Raw genomic sequence first — 22,172 nt, 5'->3', positions numbered from 1 at the left:
TATATTGGGCTACATTGGGCTATATATATGTTGGAGCCCAAATGTAGCCCAATGTAGCCCAATGAAGCCCAATGAAGCCCAATGTAGCCCAAAGATGGCCGCCAGAGACAAAAAAAACAAATGTAGCCCAAATATCAGCCGGATGTAGCCCAACTATAGCCCAGTGACAGAATGTCCCAGAGTGTTTTAAAGAACAACTAGAACGCTAACAGTCTTACTTATGAAAAAAGTATGGCACACCTGAAGTCATCTTGATTGGAATAAAGTGGTAACACTTACTACATTTAATTTGAAAAGGAACAAAGTAAGGGGTTTCATTTTGCCATAGAAATGTTATATATATATATATATATATATATATATATATAATATATATATATATATATTACCTACTGGCGGTCGCCAGTAGGTATATATAGTTAGGATTTTTTTCCTATGGGATTTTTGAAAATTCTATGTTGAATAACTTTGGCGTTTGAGGACGGAATTGGCTGAAATTTTCTGGAAAATGGAACATTTTGTTTCTGAGCAGCCCCCGAAAATTTGGGGGGGTTTCGTCAAGCGGGGGCCGAGAAAAAAGGGGGGTCCCAAAACGTGTTTTTAACATTGAGTTTTCCATAGGGCGGTTGGACTCACTTTTAGCTCGAACGGCTGAATGGATTTCCACGAAACTTGGCAAAATTGTAGGGACTGGTAGCCCGATGTGCCTTTGCTATGTCTCAAGATATATGCTCCAGTGGTTTTTACGAAAAATAACTTTGAAAAATATATATTGGGCTACATTGGGCTATATATATTTTGGAGCCCAAATGTAGCCCAATGTAGCCCAATGAAGCCCAATGAAGCCCAATGTAGCCCAAAGATGGCCGCCAGAGACAAAAAAAAAAAATGTAGCCCAAATATCAGCCAGATGTAGCCCAACTATAGCCCAGTGACAGAATGTCCCAGAGTGTTTTAAAGAACAACTAGAACGCTAACAGTCTTACTTATGACAAAAGTATGGCACACCTGAAGTCATCTTGATTGGAATAAAGTGGTAACACTTAATACATTTAATTTGAAAAGGAACAAAATAAGGGGTTTCATTTTGCCATAGAAATGTTATATATATATATATATATATAATATATATATATATATATATATATATATATATATATATATATATATATATATATATATATATATTCACTGAAAAAACCATAGGTTATAGACCATATATAGTTAGGAATTAGCATTTACAAAACCTTGAAAATTCACTGAAAAAACCATAGGTTATAAACCATATATAGTTAGGAATTAGCATTTAAAAAACCTTACTTTACTCACACAAAACCATTGAAATTCCATATATAGTTAGTTGTACTAACTATATATCGCGCACCCGCAATCCACTGCTGATCATGTCACATATTACCTCATTCATGACATGGTCAGTGACATCACTGATGACATCACTGATGACATCTCAAATGACATCACTGATGACATCACTGATGACATCTCAAATGACATCACTGATGACATCACTGATGACAACATCCAGTGACTGTATGTTTCTGTAAAGTTAAAATATGTCTTACATATTGAAGAATGAGTGGATGTAGAAGTGTCTGAACAAAGGATTTAGTAGGTGCATGACTGACTGTATGAGTGAGTGATTAAATGTGTCTCACTGAGTGCATGGGTTAGTGACTAAACTGTCTTAATTTGTGCATCATTATGTCTGTTGTTCTGTAAACTGCTGCATGTGTTGATCAGTAGCTATATGATTAACTATATGGGTTATTGATTGGTTGCCCAAGTATTTGTATGGGAGACTGAGAGTGTGTATGGGTGGCTGGGAGGTGTATGACTCTCTGCATAGATGTATGGGTTCAAAAGTGCATGTGGAAACAGCTGTATGGGCGGTTGACTGTGTGCATGACTGTATTGGTGAGTGAATAGATATCTCAGTGCTACATGTCAAAGTAGGTACAGATGTAAAATACAGTACATGTGAGAGTTGACATATATAAATAACTGTGCATAAGAGCCAGTGAATGTGTGAGTGGCTGTATGGATCATTGTGAACTTGTATCCAGGATTGTATAAGTGAGTAAATATGTTTTAGTATATGTTTGAATAAGTAAGGTGTGTTTAACTGTATAGTTAAGGAAATGGAGGTGTGATTGATTGTTTGCATGACTGACTAGGTGTGTGTGTAACTTCATGGATGAGTGACAATCTGTGAGTCTGTGTTTACACTGAGTGTATCTAAGGTTATATTAGAGTCTGAAGAGGTTCATCGTATTATCACATGAATGATGTCATCAGTGATGTGATCTGTAATGTCAAATGAGATGTCATCAGTGATGTCATCAGTGATGTCATTTGAGATGTCATCAGTGATGTCATCAGTGATGTCATTTGAGATGTCATCAGTGATGTCATCAGTGATGTCACTGACCATGTCATGAATGATGTAATATGTGACATGATCAGCAGTGGATTGCGGGTGCGCGATATATAGTTAGTACAACTAACTATATATGGAATTTCAATGGTTTTGTGTGAGTAAAGTAAGGTTTTTTAAATGCTAATTCCTAACTATATATGGTTTATAACCTATGGTTTTTTCAGTGAATATATATATATATATATATATATATATATATATATCTTTTTTTTTTTAACCTTTTTTACCTTACTAGAATTTTCCTAATTTACACTGCAGAGGAATGTGTTAAGTAACTTTTTTTTTAATTAAGCTATTAATGCTGTAACATTTATGATAATTTTTTCTAAATGCAAAATAAATATATAAAAATAATTAATATTGATATTTAAAACCATTGTTTTTATTGTTTTAATACTTTATTAAACTTTTAAGCTTTTCACTATACTTTACCATATGGAGATCTCTGTCAAGCCTGCAGGACATCAAATATGATCATAAAATAACTACTAGTACTAACTTTATGGTCATATTTGATGTTTTCACTGACTCAATTTCCTACTTCAGGGAGTGGGTACATGTAAGTCTACACTCAAAATTGTAAAAGTAAACACACCTCTGTGAATACCCCTCATTGTTTCTTAAAAGCACACAGCACTGACTGGCTCACAAATGAGTGATACCAAATGCTTGCAATAGTTACTATGATGTTAAGCAGAAGCTCAGTGGAATCATCATTGTTTGGACATATCATATTATCCAGAAACTAAATGTAGGTAGGCAAGATTACTCAAGTGGATTTATTCATCCTTTAAATTCTGTTTCTAAAAAAGAGAATTTATGATTACATATTCTCTTGCCAGTCTCTGTTAGCTTGTTAGGCTGAGGTTCATTATCAAAGTATTCAAGTATGTTTCTTTCTGGGGTCCTATAGAGCTCCGTCTGCAAAGCGGCAGGCAAATTGGCTTTTTTGAGGACTACTTGGCACACACTTGGTGGCTGGAGAAAGAAGCAAGTAATTCATGGGGTAATGTGGGCAATGCAGTTGAGCCAATGACAAAACAGCTATGTAGTTTAGTTAAGAAAGGAAATAATGTAAAAGGTGCAAATGAAGGGAGGGGGAAATGAAGCAAACTGATTCCTGTAGGTTTCAAGAATAGCCACAAGAGGGTAGCATTAAATTTGATTTAGAGTGAAAAGTCTTTAGCTGTATTTTTGTACTTTAGCCACCTCACCGATGTGCCTCTTTCCACTAGAATATTAGGCATCTTTGGACATTTGGGCAAGGTTGAGCTTAATCCCACAAAACCTTTCCACAAAGGTTAAGCTGGACAGAATTTACATTTTTCACCCACATATTGCTTATTGTCAAGCCAATTTGCCTACTACTGTGAGGTGAAGTTGAATATGGAGAATGCAAGAGACCTATCAACCAGCATTCTCACACTTCCTCCAATAACAAGCATTTGCAATGCAATATGTCTCGCGATTGTGAAATTTAGAGCGATTGGCATTGTAAATGACAAGGCCTTTTATTTACATTTTAAAAGGAAACCAAAAAATATCAATGCCAATAGCTCAAACTCGGGTAAATGCGAGACCTATTGCATGGTCAATGCTTGTTCCTTCTTGCAGTAGTGAAAGTGAGGGGGGGAGAACCGTTTGTGGAAGCTGAAGTACCAGGCATCGACTAATTCAACTTAAACACCAAACCTCCAATTGAACCGTAGACCTGACTCAACCCACACCCCAACCCAGCACTTTGTGGGTACACAATCAATGATGTCACAATAAGTCTCAAAATTCCAGATGATGTCACAAGAGGAAGGCACATTATAGAGTGTTTATTGCTGGTGATTGCTAGTGACGCAGCAGTGGGCAGAGTGATGCGTGATTCTGTTAACTGGATGGCCCCTTGAAGCTAACTCTGACAGTAAGGATGCCGTTACTCCTACCTTAGTACCCCTAACATCAGCATTACCCTGGCTAGCGCAGACACTGCTGCTACCCCAGTGCTGACCCTAACACTGATAATACCCCGACATCTAACCAGAGGGGTAAACCTATTGTTCCTTTACTAAGGTAAAGCAGTCAATGGGGCAGGTGTCCAAATAAATCTGGAGTGCAGTGTACTAAATTCCACAGCACTCCCTTTCAGCTGCAGCCCTCTGCCCAGTGTAATGTGCCCTGGTTCTCATTCAAATGACAAACATTGCGTACCACGCCGTGGACTCTGCAACACACCTGTGCCTAGATGCGCGTCATTGCCAGGCTCGTATGAACATACATTGACTGAACCTGCTATTGGTAATGAATAAACACAACAATAATTCGAGTAAGATGCAAAAGATGTATGTTGCCTCACATACTGGCCTTCACTTCTGTGTTTTTTAATGTACATGTGAGAAAAGCATGCCCCCTGCCCAGGTCTGACTATAGAAAGTGGGGAAAAATCGTAATACCCTGCTCGTGTCTCCCTCTTTCCTCTCCTTGTCTCCCATTCCTCTGTCTCTCCTTCTTTAGGCCCACGTGTGCCTGCTGCAATGTATTCAGGGATCTGAGGACAGAGACAGAGTTACCAGGTGCATCCCAGGACTTTCCAAGCCGGCCTCTGGCTCCAGCCCGCCGGGGAAATGACTGGTGGAATGAAAGGCCAGTTTACACAGCTCCGTCGGCTCAATCTGAAATTCATGGTGAAATAACTGTGTTTTGGGAGCCCCTCCCTCTTCACACAGTACCTCTCAGTGAGGAAATTCTACTCACATTGCCGATCCTTTGATTCGCTCTTAAATAAATATTTTGACTTATGATTGTTGCATTCGCTACGGAATGATGTACATCCGGGAATATTTGATGATAAATATGTCTTATATAAATAACCAGGTCTGTCGGCGCAATAGCGCTGGGAATGAGAGGGCTGAACTGGATTTCTGAAGGAAATGCCCACAAGGAAACGACATTGCCAGATCACAGCGAAAGCAAGCGCTCCCCATTTTGGTAAGGCAGCGCTGTTTATTTTTCCATCGCGCTTTCCCTTTAAAGTGAAAGCGCAACGCAAAATTAAACCCGCAGCGCCCCGTCTCCTTTTAAGACAGCCCATACAGACTGGATCTGGATCGCATGGCTTGTTTATTCAACAGGCCTCCTTGCGATAGGAAACAGTCCGGATGTGCTGGAACAAAAAGCCAAAGGGAGGCAACCCAAAAAGCTCAATTTCCAATGGCAGGCCACTGTTTAACATAAACGGTGATGCCAGTCAATGGAAATGTGAGGCGGGGGCTTCAAGCCCTCTTCTCAAAGTCCTCTCTCACATAATCTCTCGTGGAGGTGGAGCAGCTCTTTGCGCTGCAACGCCACGCAAGACCTAAAAACTATACCTAACATTGTGGGTAAGCTTAACACATGGACAGGAAAAGCCCCAATTGCGACCATGGAGAAGCTTTGAAAGTACCTTTGAAAGTACTGTGGCTTGCTATTGACATGGAAAACAGATGTGGGTATGGGTCAGACAATTTCCTAGAATTCATGGGATCAGACCCTTTCCTCGAATGCTATGTTCTCCTTCTCTTAAGTGTGGTAGTTGGGCAAAGTTCTCCCAAGATAATGTTTTTCCCCAGCACTAGGTAAGGTTTATGCAAGTACTTTGGCAACTGACAATCATATAAGCAATTTAGGTAATTGAAATCTAATGTTTCTGTTGATTTTTTAATACTACTGCCTACAAAATAGTATTTTGGCAAAAACGTGTTTTTCTATGTATATTAAATGTAGTCTTCTCCAATGACCATCAAAATCATCTATCAATTCAGAGATGACCCATCTTCCCAATACCTATTCCCCCTTTAGCTCACTGTCTAGCAATAATACATAAAGACCACCTGCCACAAATACCTAGTCATGTAAACCAGGATGCTGGCTGCAGGAACCAAATGGTTATGACAGGAAAATGGCAGCTTTCTAAAACCATCACCACTAGTGTTTTTAGGAAACCTACTGACTGTAACAATGCCTTGTTGTATCATAGTATTCACCCTTGGTCCCTCAAGCGGCATTTTCCATATTCACAATTTACTAGGATAAGGAGCATCACTTCAGATCCGGATTTGATGAGTCAGACACTTCAGGAGTACAAATTGAAGTTTTTTAGCACGGGGTTATCCTAGCGAGGTGGTTGACCAAGCTGAAAGTCGGGCATCAGCCATAGACAGAAAAAATCTTTTAAAGAAAACACAAACGAGTCAAGCTATATCGAAGGAGGTGTTTGTTTCCACCTATTCTACTCATTCTCCTTAGATCAAAAAGATTGTTTTACAAAGTTGGGAATTGCTTCAATCTGAACCGGATTTTAAGGGTATTTTTTCTAATCCCCCTTTATTTGAGTATAAACGATCACGCAATCCCAAAGAGATTTTGACTAAACCTACAGTCATTGTGCAAACCCCATGCAGTGGCAGGCCTGTAACATGTTTAATGGGGTACTTAATTGGGTGGCACAATTATCCCTTTTTTACGGGTCAGAACCCACTAACTCAATTACAAACATACATTTAAAACAATGTCTGTCATATTAAAATTACTTAATTGGAAATACCTACAAGCTGAACCCACTAGAAAATACTTGCAATTATTAATCAGTCTTGGTTACAATAAAATGATCCATGGAAGTGCTGATTTTCATAATTTTGGGATGGAAAGTATAATTCTATATGATGCAAGAGGCCTTGTAGTCCCCCAAAATGAAACCTATTTCACACGGTAGAAGGGCAATTAAATAATTGAAGTGGGATTAAAAACACTTAAAAAACAGTTTATAAAAAATACAACTGCCTCGCCAAGAACAAATTAAAAAAAGAATAAACCGAACTCACAGTTAAAGTTGACCGATGCAATCTTCAATAATGCTGGACTTTTATAGGATTACCCCAAACAAGAACTTCGAGACCATTTAATACCTATGCTTCCTAGCTTTTGTTATCATCTTATACAACAAATTCAAAAGATAACATGTTCTCTGATGTGATGAATCTGAATCTATCGGTAAATCTGAGTAGATAAATAGAATGAAACCTGCTACCAGCTGGCCATAGCTACAAAAAACAAATATCCAGAGTCCAAAAAAAACCACATGGCAGTAATTGACCAACTTTATCAAGCACTCACCCTCTTATATGCAGTCCCAAAGAATGCCACTTTGTCCCATGTGGCAATGAACGTCCAAGTCGCACGAAAGTTGATGTTGGGGAAGTAGCTGTTGATGTCGGTGGACACTCTCTGCAGCACGCCTGGATTGGTGGATTCTCTGTAGTAGACATTCCCACCGTCCCTTACATCAACATCCCCCCAGTAGGGAGCCACAAAAACAGAACCTTGTATTGGGAACGCGTCTGGTGTGTATTTGGAGCACGGGGCCCCGAATGACACGACTCCATTGTTGTTCACCTGTCACATGTAATCATTGAGTTGAGTTACTTAATTGAAAGACACACGTTTATCTCTTTACAAGTCACCTTGTCAATACCAGTAGCGGTCGGCAGTAGGTGTTTCTGTAGGGTGGTGACGTGGGCAGGGGGAGGGGCAGGGTGGGGGTAGTAATGTATGGATTACGGAGTTTTACAGGTAAGTAAACATTCAAATAAATAAAACGAATTTCGTTGCGCGCACTGCATCACATAGTGAGTGGAACGAAATTCGTTTTATTCTTTTAAATGTTTACTTACCTGTAAAACTCCGTAATCCATACATTACTACCCCCACCCTGCCCACGTCACCATCCTACAGAAACACCTACTGCCGACCGCTATTGGTCAATACTACAGGTTGTGAGTTCTTTTCATAACAAAATGGTTTCTTTTTTCAGACACATGCTAGGAGGCAGAACAAAAAGATTACTGGTGCATGAAGAGCTGTTTTTCAAGTCATTACAAAAACTAAATCATTTACAATGTGAAAGAAAACATCTTCCATCTCAGTGATTTAGATGAAATTGCAGAAACTATGAAAAATGATGAAAAATTATCCTCACTATGGCAGAGATCAGTTCAAAGTTCGTATCATGCTGTCTTTGCTGCTCGAACCCCCCTCTGGCCAACTATGCTGGAGTTCCTCAGGAGGGATGGGCAGCACCCTAAAATTGTTGGCGTAGAAACAGAACCACAATGGTACCAACCCTTTGGAGATCACCTTCTTTCACTTCCTCCCCTCTGATTAGTTTAAGATTAGAGTCAGCAAGTTTTGAACAAGATGGAAACTCTGTTTCGGCTCAAGTGACAAAACTGCAGAAGGAGTGTTCATGGAGTTATAATAGACCAAAGCGAAGTTGCAGACAAGAGATTATGGGGGATATGTACAATGAAGTGGCGGAGTGTGTCGTTAGCCTCCTGGGCTTAATGACACGCTCTGCTACTTCTGAAACACAAGGCTGCACCATTTTACAAGGATGTGGTGCAGCCTTGCGTCTCCCCCAGCAATGGCGCTAGGTTTAGCAACTTAGCGTCAACGCAGGCACCCTTGCACCAGAGTGCAAGGGTGTCTGTGTGCAGTGGAGGATTGGTTATTTGTAGGAATGTGTCCCTTCCTGCAAATAAACAATCCTAAAACTGCTATTTTGTAACTTTCGTGTGTGCTACTTCATGCAGCACACATGAAAGTTACAAAATGGCATTTTTTAAAAAAAAAGGTTTGTTTATGTACAGGAAGGGACACCTTCCTGTACATAAACAAAAAATGGCATTTTGCTTTTTACATGTGTGGTGCACAAGGCAGCACACATGGAAAAAGCAAAAACGAAGGAGAAATAACAAATTTCTCCACATTTTGCCAACTTAAGATCAGGATTTGCCTTGTCTTAATTTTGGTGCTGCCTCCTATGTACGTCACCATTGTACATAGGGGAAAGCGTCAAATACAATGGGTGTGGTGGTGGAACGCCCACCGCAACACCCACTGCACGCCCCTCTCATGCTAAACATAGCGTGAAAGCGTGCCTTATGTACTTGGCAGCGTTAAGCCACATGAAGTGGCTTAACGTTGCCTTGTACCTAAGGCAAGGCCCCTGACGCCACATGAACGTCACAAAAAGTGACGTTCCCGTGGAGATAGGGGCTTGTACATACGCCTTTAAAAGTCTTAAAATGAACAAGTAATTTCTACTGGTGATCTAAAAAACACATTAATTAAGAAAAACATGTATTACACATAATATAGGGGGCTCTTAAAAGAGTTATTTTCCAAATGAAACACAGTTAAATAAGTTGGAGAAGCCACGTTTTGAGGTTTGTAATGAAGGAAGGAAGGAAGGAATCAGCCAGTAGGTAACTCTGTAGTAGTAGGGACAATTTGCTTTATAGATCTTTACCTTTTAAAAACATTTGTTTGGCGTACTGCAGCACTATTTCGAACGTATCTAGAGGAGTAAAAAACCCTAACTACCAGTTTGAGTTGGAATCAAACCTATGAGCAGGTTCATAGCAGACACACAGCTATTGATTGCAGAATGCTGAACTCCATAGTCCTTTGTTGGTTTATTGGTGCGTGGCTCCCTCAGCTGATGTCCTGACTTCACAATTATCTGCACTTTCCTGCCTGAGATTAGCTGCAGAGAGTTCTTCTTTCTGTTTGCAACACTAGCATCAACCAAAGCAAACAAAGATGGTGCTGCTCTGAAGCTGCCTCCGAAATTTATCAGATTACACTGCACCTGTGTGGTGTAGGAAAAGCAGCAAACTCCACAAACTACAGGTAGGCCAATAATCAAGTGGTACACAAAGAATGTCTCTCACATAACAAAACTTCACACAACCCTCATAGGAAACTGAAAAAATAAGCTAGCATCAGCTGAATAGAGTACAACGTATTTGTAATATTACTATACATAGTAGCGTTATATGAATATTAATATTAAACTGTTATTAACCTGAAAAGTATTACTAGCAGCGCAATGATTATCGTTTTTGGCTATTTCTACACAGAGAAACTGTCCTGCGTACTTTGCACCTTCTCGTCTACAGGCAACAACAACACAGAGGCTGAAGATGAAGAGAGAGGAGATACTTACGAAGAGGCTACGGTAATTTTTGTTGAAGAAGGTGAACGGAGCAGAGAGTTTAACTTCTGCTGAGTAGCCGTCGTCGTCTGCTGGGGTGGTATAGTCCCTTTCAGCTCGACCATAGGGATACAGGATGCTTGCTAGACCACAGAAAAAGATGCTTATTGAAAGTGAAGATGTCTTCTATTTAGCACAGCCTCCACATTGCCTCTTGTTGTGTAGTGCTCACATGGGAGTAATTAGTGTCATTCTTGCGCTCTACAGTTATTCCCTACTCTCAATGGCTTAGGCCTTGAGATTGCTGAGATTAGATTCACTGACATGCACTCTGTCAAACGCTGTCTAAATACAGGTGTGAATAAATTCCCCGGATCCTGTTGGTATGTTCAGGAGTAACTGTACATTGGCCTAAAGCTTACACCATATCTTCATGAAGATGTCGTACAAAAGACGTGTATAAAACATGCAGAATATAGCAACACATGTGCATTTCAATGGCAAAGTTGGAATTGAAAACTTGCCCACATAAAAGTGAATTTCAGAAACAACATAACTTCAATATTCGCTATTCGAGAGATGAGAACGTAGCTCTTTTATGTGCGTAATTTTGTTTTAGGCACAGTAATACAGGGTTAAATTTGGCAAGTGAAGTCAAAAGTGTGTACAGGAAAAGAGTCATATTTTACAGACGACTGCATGGCCTTCAGTTGCCACTTTTTAGCCAAGTATTTCATGAGGCAGCTAAAATGATTTCCACAAAAAAAAGATACTTGTGCCCAATGAAATATATGTAACCTGATTGGTCTGACAAGCTTTTTTATAATTGTCGGCCATTTTCTTGAAGACGGAGAAGTTGTAATCAGTGGTTACTTGCATCGGTCACAATGTTGCTTCTATGTTTAGTATCATATGCTATCATGGATTGGGCATTAACAATGGTTTGCCTAATTTGTGTAAAAGCGGAATTGCACTCATCACTTCATACATAGTTTTTCTTTAGCAGTTTCCGTACCCCCACAGTTTTACCTGAAATATTAGGGACAACCTTGATTCAACTAGCCCTTAAAAGGATTTGAGTTCTTTGGTTCTATTAAAAAATAACTGCAATTAATAAGGCCTTATTAATCACAGTTATTTGTTAATACTGCCTCTTGCACTGTTCTGTTTTTAGATTAGTGTGTGGGGTGATATTCCTAATGAAAAAAATTCTTCTCCCCATAACTCGATTTTAATCACTACACACTTTGTTTTGTTTGCACTGCATGTAATTCCCATGTGGTCATGAACTAAAGAACGTACAACTTGGGGCTCTGGTTTTTGATCCCATTGAGCGAATCTCCCCTGCTTTTGGAGGTTAGTCTCTATGATCAAGAGACATATCATCCATATGGGTGGATAACCAAATGATAAGATTGATCACAGCGACAATTGATGGGAATCCTGCTCAATGATTTCCTCTTGTTCATAACACTCCTGTTTCTTTGCTTTTCTATTTTTCACTTACTTCTTGGAGTAGGCTGTGGTAATAGGTGGCATTGCTTATATCAGACCCCCAGTTCTATTGGTTATTGTTATTGTGATTAAAAGAGATCAATAATGGTTTGATAAACATTTTCCTCGGGCCTGTAAAAGACTGACATAACAACATAATGTGGAGAGTGTCAAGTGGAGCCTGATGATCGCAGCCACAGGGAGCCCGTAGGGCCCAGCCGCTCGGTGAGGCCAGGACATGATAGATCATATTACATCTGAATCTGGCCAGTAACAATCTGTCCCTGTCCTTCCTCTGACTACGCAGATATGGTTCCATGTGTGGGTACAGCTTTAAATACCGTGACCCACGACCGTGAGCTTTGCAAGCTAGGGTTGTTCTCTGTCCAGGGACTGGCATTCTAAAAATATGTGTCTAACCCATTTTGTCTCTGCAATACTTACGGACTCTGGACTGCAGAATAAATCCTCTCTTCCCAACCTGCTTAAAACACCCTTGAAATAGGCAATCCAAGGAATCCCGGTCCCATGAGCCATGGATAAGCAATCCTTCAGAATCTGCTTATTCAGCTGGGATTCCCTGCTTATCCAAATCTTGAGGCCGCAAGTTAATGGTCTACAAGCGATCAGGTCAGCTATGTAGTGGACACCTAACTCCTTGTGTACAGAAAATGTTGGTTTACTAAAGGGAACCTTCAACACCCGCCTTAAAAACTGATTTTCAACAGGTTGAAAGTTATCAGCTCTCATATACCCCCATACCTCACTGCCCTATAGTCCCTTGGATGCCCATTTAGCCTTATACACCTTAATTAGTGCACTCGGTGGGCGTGACCTCAATCTCGGTGCAAATCAATGGACCAGGCCTATGCCTTCACAAGTTCCATTTTCTTCGATTCCAGCAGGGGCTTCCAGTTACTATGGCGATCAAACAATACCTTGAGGTAAGAAAATACTGGAACTTAGGTTAATGTGTGTGATCCCAGCTTAAATGTTTTTGAAGGTGTATTTCTCAGACCGAACACCATCACATATGATTTACAAAAATTAACCATGTGGTCCAGGCCAGTAATGAAATCAACACACTTCTCCAGTAGCAGTTGTAGACCCAGTGCGGTCCTTGCCATCAGGACAGCATCATAAGCATATAGTAATACAGGTAATGATCTTGATCCCACCTTAGGGCAATCAGCTCCCACAGACAAGAGGCTTTGCTCAAGACCATTGACGTACAGCATAAACAGGAAAGGGGAAGGATACATCCCTGATGCACCCGCTGCTTGTGCCAAAGGATAGAGTACAAGCACCACTCTAAGAATATTTAACAGAAACTGTTGTGTGTGCATTCTAAACCACTCAGAAAATTGACAATATTAGGGTCAATCCCCAAGGGCGTGGTTTGAGCGCCGACCGGGATGGCTGTAGGAGCGTGCAGCTCCGCGCCAAGTCCCGACATTTATCCTGAAATCCCTGCCGCTGGTGCTCCCGGAGGTGGGGATTTACCGCACGAGGTGTTGCCCGAGCAGAGGGGAGAGTCTGGGGGCCAACGGGACCTCGGAAACGGAGCGGAGGTCCGATACCGGAGTTCGGAGGTGCTGGGCCGAGAACAAAGGAAAATGGCGGCATGAGAGACCTGAAGGACTGCCCACGGGACAAAGCGCACCCAAATTGAGCCGGAACTCCAGCGGCTGCCTAGCAAAGTAAGTGGAGCGGGGGCTCGACGGAGGGGATCTTCGGCACTGAACAGGAGACGCGCGAAGCCATTGTAGCCCCAGGGATCGGAGAGTGCGGCGCCCCTCCCCCCACCCACTCCCCGACATGGTGGCCGAGTAAACAACGGGTTGCTCTTGGGCAGAGACGCCTGCAGTCAACAGCGGTTGGAATATCCGGGGCACTAGCTGAGATCCCTTGGAGGAAGCCGCGTGGGAAGGCAGATTCAGCCGCCTGCACAAGGGACATTGCAGGCTGGCGGCGGGCACCCACACAGCAGCGGGAGCGGACCCGGAGCGAGACCATGATCGAATCCTGAGTACTGAGGAGCACTGCGGCTGCCGTGGGTGACTAGACCCAGACTTGGACGTGCCCTGCACACCAGTTGGGGCTGCGGGGGGCCAATATAACCGGCGAACCCCACCCATCTGGACAGCTCACAGTATGGTGGTGGAACGAGCTCAGAGCGAGGGCTGGGACCGCGATATAAGCCTGACACAGTGCAATACCCATGGGCGGCCGGCGCAATCGGCTCTGGAAGACACCCGCCTGCTCTTTCGGGATTGCGTTGCTTGTTCGCCGCGGCTGGTTTGGACGCTCCCTTGGTCTGTGGTGGGATGATGGTGGACCCACGCTGCACACATCCATAGACCGTCTGTGGAAACCCGTGGATAGAGTGTGCTCTGAGGGTGCAGGAGAAAGGAGGAAAGGGCATGGCCGATCCTTTGATTGCGGGTGCTGAGCCCTTGCACTAACAAACACTGGTCCCTACTGGGAGGCATCAGTGGGCGGTGTGCCTGTGCCAGGGGATCTGGGAACTGGCGTGGCCCTTGGCGGTGGCTTGGGAGCAGCACCTGACGGGATCGAGATGGCCGCTCTCAGCGGTGGTTTGACTATGCCACAAGGTCGAGATGACGCGACCGCCTTTGGAGGCATCGGCGCAAGAACAAAGGCTGAACCTGCGTCTCGACAACATCCTAGAGGTGATAACCGCGACGAAGGAATCGCTGCACCAGGACATAGCGCAGGTCGCAACGGGGCTGGGTCTCCTGAAGGCTGACCATGCCAAGCTCTCGGGCAGAGTAAAAGAGAATGAACAACAACTTCGGGAGCTGAAACCAGCGTTGGTGACCGCGGAACACAAGCTGGCGGATATTCTTGGCCGCCTGGCGACTGTGGAGCGACGGGCGGAGGATGCTGAAAGTCGCAACCGAAGGAATAACGTGAGGGTGGTGGGCCTTCCGGAAAAAAATTGAAGGGGGTGACGCTGTGACCTATATGGAAAACTGGTTTAAAACGGTTGTGGCACCGGAGGGTCTGTCTCCCTTCTTCTCCCTGGAGAGAGCACATAGAGTTCCGGCCAGACCGCCCCTGGAGGGCCGACCACCTCGGCCGATGGTGGTAAAACTACTGCACTACAAGGACCACGATCTGCTGATACAGAGAGCACGGTCTCAGGGCCCCTTCCAAGTGGACAATGCCAAAGTTACGGTCTTTCCGGATTACACACAGGAAGTTCAGAAATGCAGAGCGACCTTCTTGTCCGTGAAAAAAGAACTGAGGGAAGAGGGGATTCAATACTCCTTGCTCTTCCCTGCCAAGTTAAGGGTTGTCCTTGATGACAAGACCCACTTCTTCCAGACTCCGGATGAGGCATGGTCGTGGCTTGAACTGTACCGTGCTGGAAACGGATCGCACAACAAAAGTGGAAGGGAAAGGCAAAAACCTGTCCAGATTAGGAAGTCGCAGCGCATTCGCAAACGGAACAAACTCAAGAGGGCCATGCAAGAGGTTCAGATGGCGGCAGACAGGAAAGGAGCATTGGCTGCGACGGTGATCATCACGGGGTCGCAGCAGGAGAGAACTTCGGGGGGGTCGGGCTCGGAGGAGGAGGGAGAGAGATCTGAAGGAGACGAATCGGACACAGGGAGCGTGAAGGGACCAGCGGTCACCCCGCAGACTTCAGATGGACTATTTAATGAGTGACTTTCGGGGAACTGAGCTACTCCGAGATGCCTACTGGGACAGACTCTCCAGATCTTTGGGTATGGAGCTGTGAAAGCAGCATGGGATCGAGGGCGCGGGGTGGGAGCTCTGCCTGCCCCGGGTCGGCGCTCACTCACTCTCTTGTGGCCCTTAAGGCCTTCTGTGGTGACGACCACAGATTAGTGTAATGTGTGCTGTGTTGATGGTTTGGACCGGGGCTCAAGCTGGGTTATTAGGTCCTGTCCTGGGGAGAGGGGTTTGGGGTGTTTTATGGGGTGTTTTGAAGGGGGGGTACAACTGCTGCGATGTGGGGGACAACTGTTTGTTACTAATACTGTGCAGAAACGATTATTATGGGGACGTTACCTAATTTAAAATGCATTACATGGAATGTTCGTGGACTTCGAACGATGGTGAGACGTCATAAGGTACATGCCTATTTGGTGAGGCGTGGCGTTCAGATAAGAATGTTGCAGGAAACTTATTTGACCAAGAAGGAATGCGTTGCCCTACAGAAGAGGTGGCGGGGTCAGGTGTTTGGCACGACATACTCAGCATTTGCCAGAGGGGCGCTAATATGGATGAGGGTGGGGACACCATTCCAGGTCACGAACCAGAGGGTTGATCCTGAGGGTAGATATGTGGCGGTGGAGGGCCGACTTTATGGTAGGGAGGTGGTCCTGATTAGTATATGCCCCCAATTCCGACCAGACCCGCTTTTTTGATAGTTTAACGAGCTCGCTGGCCTATTTCCTGGCAGGCCCTGTCTTATTGGGGGGCGACTTTAACTCGATCACTGATGTGATGCTGGATAGATCGCATCCGCCATTAGCCGACTCCCCAGTGTGCAGGCTGGCGGCTCACAGGAAGGATTGGCAGGAGAGGTGGGGACTGGTAGATGTGTGGCGGAAGCAGCATCCTGAGATTAGGGATTATTCCTACTTTTCCGCGATACACGAATTACATGTTAGACTGGACTCGGTGCTGTGTAGTGGCCCCTTGGCGGCTGTGGTGGCTCACTCGGAATATCTGACCAGGAACATTTCGGATCATAACCCCTTATTGGTGTCAGTGCAGTGGCAGCAGGCGAGGTCGGCGGTCCCAACATGGCGGCTGCGGCCTGATACACTTGAAGATCCGGTGTTTAGTGACACGGTCCGACAGGGAATTGACCACTATTTTGAGGTGAATGAGGGCTCAGCCACAACGAGATCGGTAGAATGGGATGCGATGAAAGTGGTGGTGAGAGGCGTGTGCATGGGCAGATTTTCAAATGTGAGGACGGCAGTCTTGAATGATCTGGCGAAAGCGGAAGAGGTATTAAGGGGGCTGGAACGGCAAAGACCTGAGCGACCGGACCTACAGGAGCGATTGCTGGAGGCTAAAGAGGTGGTGGCGACTGAGACTGAACGGCTGCGGTGCTATGATTATAAGTTGTACACCATTAAGGTGCACGCGGAGCGGGATAAAGTGGGTACACTCCTTGCCAAGCTTGCCGATCCGGAGCCCAGGGGGTACCCGGTCATGAGTATAAGAACAGAGGAGGGGGACATAGTCTACTCGCAATCGGCAGTTCTGGCGCACTTTCAGTCTTATTACACGGGGTTATATGAATGCCAACTAGAGGCGGAGGTATCTGAGATAGATGAATACTTAGACGTGATCCCACTACCAGTACTGGATAGCGAGGATGCGAAGGCACTAGGAAGGCCCATAACATTGGTGGAAATTAGAGTGGCTATTAAACAGATGGCTAGAAATAAAACTCCAGGGGTAGATGGCTTACCGATTGAATTCTATGCCAAATTTGTTGACATCCTAGCACCCAAATTGTTGGTGGTGTACTCGGAGGCAGAGCAGTTGGGATGCTTGCCTGAGTCAATGAGGGAGGCGCTAGTAGCACCACTGTTGAAACCCGGCAGAGAAGCGTTAGATGTGACGTCTTACCGACCCTTGTCTATGCTGACGGTGGATTATAAGATCTTGAGTCGCATCCTGGCCACCAGGTTACTGCCGCACATGACCTGTTTGACGGTGCATGGAGGGTGGGATTTTAGGGGGGTAAAAGCGGATACTGAATGGTGACGCTGACCAAACGCCCAGGAGAGGTGGACACTGTGGCATCTTCTTGAGAACGAAAAACGTGGCGCGCCGCCCAGCCCCCGGGATGTGGGCTAAATGGCTGTGTACGACATCTATGTCACTTCAATTTTTTGTGATGCCATAAGTGTACTGGTTGGCCTATTCTGAGGTCTTGTTTCTAATTCTGCAATAAAAATACATTTTAAAAAAAAATAAAAAATTAGGGTCAATCCCCAAAGCGAGTAATAATTACTGGAGTGTTTTACAGTTAACCTTGTCAAATGTGGGCGTTAAGTCCATGAAGGAGAGATGGGTGGATCCGGTCCTTGCAACAGTATACTTATTGATGATCAAATATAGGTTAAGGAATTGGTCCATTGTTGATCTACCATGCCTGAAACTATACCTGGCATCAGAGTTGATATTATGCATATCTACCCAGCTCATTAGCCTAGCAAGCCCCACATGCCCATGACCATTACCATTGCATTGATTGAGGAGATTATTAGTATTAATATCAATCATTTATAAAGTGCAACTATCACCCAGAGGGCATCTTGGTGCTGAAAACTATCAGTCTAGAGAACTTCTGTTGGAAAGAGTAAATCTAAGTCTATTAACTGATAGCTGTCTTATGCTTAGTTTTTCCTAAAACCTAATAGGTTTGTATCAGTTCCTGGAGATAGTGGCATGATGTTCTATAGTTGAGCTGCTCTTACCTGGAATGCTTTGCCTCCCTGTTATGTTTTTTCAATAGGAGGCACAGATACTAGGCAGGCATCAGATGACCTCAACGGTTGTGCTGGCCTGTAGGGTGTAACCTTTTGTTGTAGAGTCTTGGGTCCCATGCAAAGTAATACCTTGTATGGTATACACAGGGCCTTACATGTGCACCACTCCTTTACTGGGAGCCCGTGGAGTTCCTGCAATGTTCTGGTTGTAGAATCCCTTCTCGCTTTGTTTAGCGCTAGATTGGCAGCCAGCACCTGGATCCTTTGAAGTCGCTTCAGCAGATATTCTGAACACCCTAATAGTAAGGAATTGCAGTAGTCGAGTCTGCTTACCACTGGTCTCCGTAAAGGCTGTGGAAGCATAGGGTCAATTTTCTTTAAGCTTCTTAGGAGTCGATGGCATACTGTTTCTGTTTAATTGACATGCGTTTCCACTGAGAGATGCTCATCAAATCGGACTCCAAGATTTCGTACCGGTTGTGCAGATTCCAAAGCCGACTTTATTGGCCAAGGCCAAATGTCGGATGGTAGTTGTTACTGTAGACTCCCTGGTGAGCAGCAAAGGAATTCTGTCTTATCTCCATTGAATTTCATCATGTTCTGGTCGAGCCACTGTGCCATCTCTTTCAGACGTGCATGGAAGTTGTTTATCTGATTTATGTCCAACTTATCAAGTGAGATTATTAATTGGATGTTGTTGGACTTGGCCCTTTTTGCAGGGACATCTCTAATTTTTTTGCCTTTCTCCTAGCCATTTTTCTGACATGGTGTTGGTGGTTCCACGACTCTGGGCTCTTTAGCACTGCTGTCCAGTGTAAAGTGCATGTGCTCTCTGTGTTAAATGCGGTAAGATTGGTCTACACCTGTTTGGCATATTTCATTTACCTGTCAGTCCCTTGTAAAGTAGTATCTCATATACCCAGGGCTGGTAAATTAAATGCTACTGGTGGGCATGCAGTGCTGATTACGCCACCCACCAAAGTAGCCTTTCAAACCTATCTCAGGCCTCTGCCATTGCAGGGCCTGGGCGCGCAGTATTACTGCCGCTGTGACGTGGCACCTAAAGTGTGTGCCATGTCTGTGACCCCCATTTCTCATCATGTCAGTCACCCCTAAGGTAGGCCCTAGATATCCCTTTGGGCAGGGTGCGTTGTAGGTAAAAGGTAGGACATGTACCTTAAGTGTGTGACATGTCCTGGTAGTGACAAACAGCCATTTTGGTTTCCCACTACTGTGAGGCTGCCAACCCATAGGAATGCATTGGGGATTCCCTAATAGGTGTTTCAGTGGTAATTCCTGATATGAGAGGAGCAGCATGGTCAAGTTTAGTATATTTGGAATGGTAATGATAAATGCAGCACAATGGTGCAGATTTATTATAGCTATTTTAGAAATGCCACTTTTCGAAGTTGGCATTTATGTGTGCTATGTGTCTGCCTGCCTGATGTGAATTGCATGACTGGCTTTTGAGTGACAGGGGCTGGTGAGGTGTGTGTGGCTCCAGGAGGGGTAGGGTGAGTCAGCACTAGGCTGAATGGGACATCTGCATTTGGAGTAGTGGGAGAAGTCCCAGGTCCCTGAATAGGTCTGTGCCTAGCTTGTACAATGCTGGCTCCTCCCCCCTGTGGTGTGTCTGATGACGAGCCCCCACCCGACAAAGGGGAAGACGAGCCTGGTAAACAAAGTGCTCCAATTCCCCCCATAACCAGTTTTTGCTGTTTCCCCCAAGTCTTGTGCCAGGGCAGACACACCCAGATTTAGTATAAATATAAGGGTTGTGACCCCATGAAAGGTTGTGCTTTTGGGTGCTGTTCCTGTACTTGCTGGGAATTGCTGCTGCTGGGGGCACAGGAGGAGGAGGAGGAACTGCCACAAACGCTTGCCTCCCTGCTGAAGGGACCTGTGCGCAAGCCTCATTGGGCCCAGCTGTGCCCCTTGGACCTTTTCTTTGAAAATCCAGTGCCACGTGGGCGCTTTGACTTTACAAGGGGAGAGCGTGGGCTTCGCAGCGCGGAGCTGCAGTCCATTTAGACGTGGGGATTCCCACGCATTTCTGCTGATCGGAGCGGGAGCCCACCCCGCGTTTTTTGTGCTCTCCAGCGGGAATCTCCCCCGCTTTTATGTGTGTTTGATGGCAGGTGCCCACCCCGCAATTTGGCCTTTCTGGCTGGTGCCCACCACGCATTGGCCTCCTAGATGAGCGGGTGCCCACCCCGCTGTTCGTGTGCTCCGGAGCGGATGACCACCCGCATTGTGATGCTTCAAGAAGGAGCACCGAAAACGGAAGTCAGGCACCCGCGCCTGACTGTGGGTGAGACCTGCTGATAAGCGCAAGAGTCCAGCATGAGAGCCTCGCGGGCTCTATTTCTGCACCCCTCTCCCCCGGAGTGGAGTCCAGAGCAGATGCAGCCGGTTGTTCCACGGGGCCCTCGTGACCTGAGTAGAGAGAGTGGCGTGTCCCTGGAGCCCAGAGGAGTGAAGAGTGGCGAGCCCCCCAGACTAGTTCCGGTGATTGGGGCTACACTGAAGTAAAGTTGGTGCCGTCAGTGGCACCCTTTGTTCTTTGCCTGCATGGAGCCCCAGTGAATGGGTCCGGGAGCCATAATCTAATGAGGAGTCCCGGAGTGGGACTGCAGCAGCACAATTAGTGCCAGGGCCGCATTTATCTTCACAGCTGCACCACCGTAGCAGGCAGCTGCACCAAGGGGGCACTTTTTGTTCTAAGAGTCCCAATGGCTCAGGTGGCACAGTGGTGCAAGTGCTGTTTTGTTCTTCAGTTGTGCCGCAGTAGCGGGCAACTGCAACGTTGGGCTCATTTGTTGAAGAGTCCCAGTGGGGACCCAGGATGCACAGTGGTGCCAGCGCTATTATTTCTTTGGGGGCATTTTTGGTCTGCACAATAAGAAAGGAGTGAGATACACTTCTGCCCTGCCCCAAGGCAATTGGACATAGGGCACTTGAGCCCCAGAGAGAAGGCCAGTTGGCCAGGGGGTCAGTGTTAGGTTGGTAGGGCGCCAGGCCCTTATGTGATTTATGTGGTGCCTATGATATGATAAATGTGATGTATGTGCGATGATTTATGCCTCTCATTGTGTTTTATGCTTATAAGGTTATTGGATACTGTCTTTTATACTTATGAGGTTGGCGCATAATATGTTTTACGCCTAAGCTGATGTTGATTGCATAATGTGATTTATGTTCCAGGATATAGTGCTGAGTACAGTATTTTGCCAGTAATTACTGGTTGTGGTCTACCTTTACTATTTGTGCTTTGTGATGGTTCTGACAGTGGTTCAATTGGCCCTGTCATGTGTATCCAATCCCCTGTAAATATTGCCTAGTGCCAGTTGGCTCAATTATATTGTGTGATTACTATTCTAATGTGTTTTGGATAACACAAAGGCTATATTTATATATAACCTTGTGTGGAGTTTCTTTTGTGGTGTGCCTAGTGTGTTGCTGCTGTGTGTGTGTTGCACAAACGCTTTACACATTGCCTATGGGATAAGCCTGACTGCTTGTGCCAAGCTACAAAGGGGGCGAGCAGGGCTTATCTTCAGCGTGTAACTCCCTTGCCCTGACTAGAGTGGTGGTTTCTGCCTGGGTTAGGCGCAAGCCCTAGCCAACCAGAAATCCTATTTCTAACAGGTGTTGTCTGCATAATTTACAAATGGTATACCAAATGACTTAA

The 22,172-nt window shown here is 44.8% G+C and overlaps 1 protein-coding gene across 1 annotated transcript in view; it reads right to left on the bottom strand.

Annotated features, from left to right (window-relative positions):
* Positions 1–22,172, bottom strand: part of LOC144770637 (alpha-tectorin-like) — a 116,443-nt gene that overhangs the window by 58,120 nt on the left and 36,151 nt on the right. Inside the window, exons 4-5 of the mRNA XM_078655332.1 lie at positions 10,491–10,621; positions 7,598–7,876 (exon numbers count right to left, since the gene is read on the bottom strand). Of these exons, the coding sequence (XP_078511458.1) occupies positions 7,598–7,876; positions 10,491–10,621 (410 nt within the window). The remainder of the gene's footprint in view (positions 1–7,597; positions 7,877–10,490; positions 10,622–22,172) is intronic.

Source organism: Lissotriton helveticus, chromosome 7, assembly GCF_964261635.1.
Source record: "Lissotriton helveticus chromosome 7, aLisHel1.1, whole genome shotgun sequence".
Taxonomy (NCBI): Eukaryota; Metazoa; Chordata; class Amphibia; order Caudata; family Salamandridae; genus Lissotriton; species Lissotriton helveticus.
Note: the sequence above shows the minus strand (reverse complement) of the source record. Positions and strands in the feature narration are given on the sequence as shown.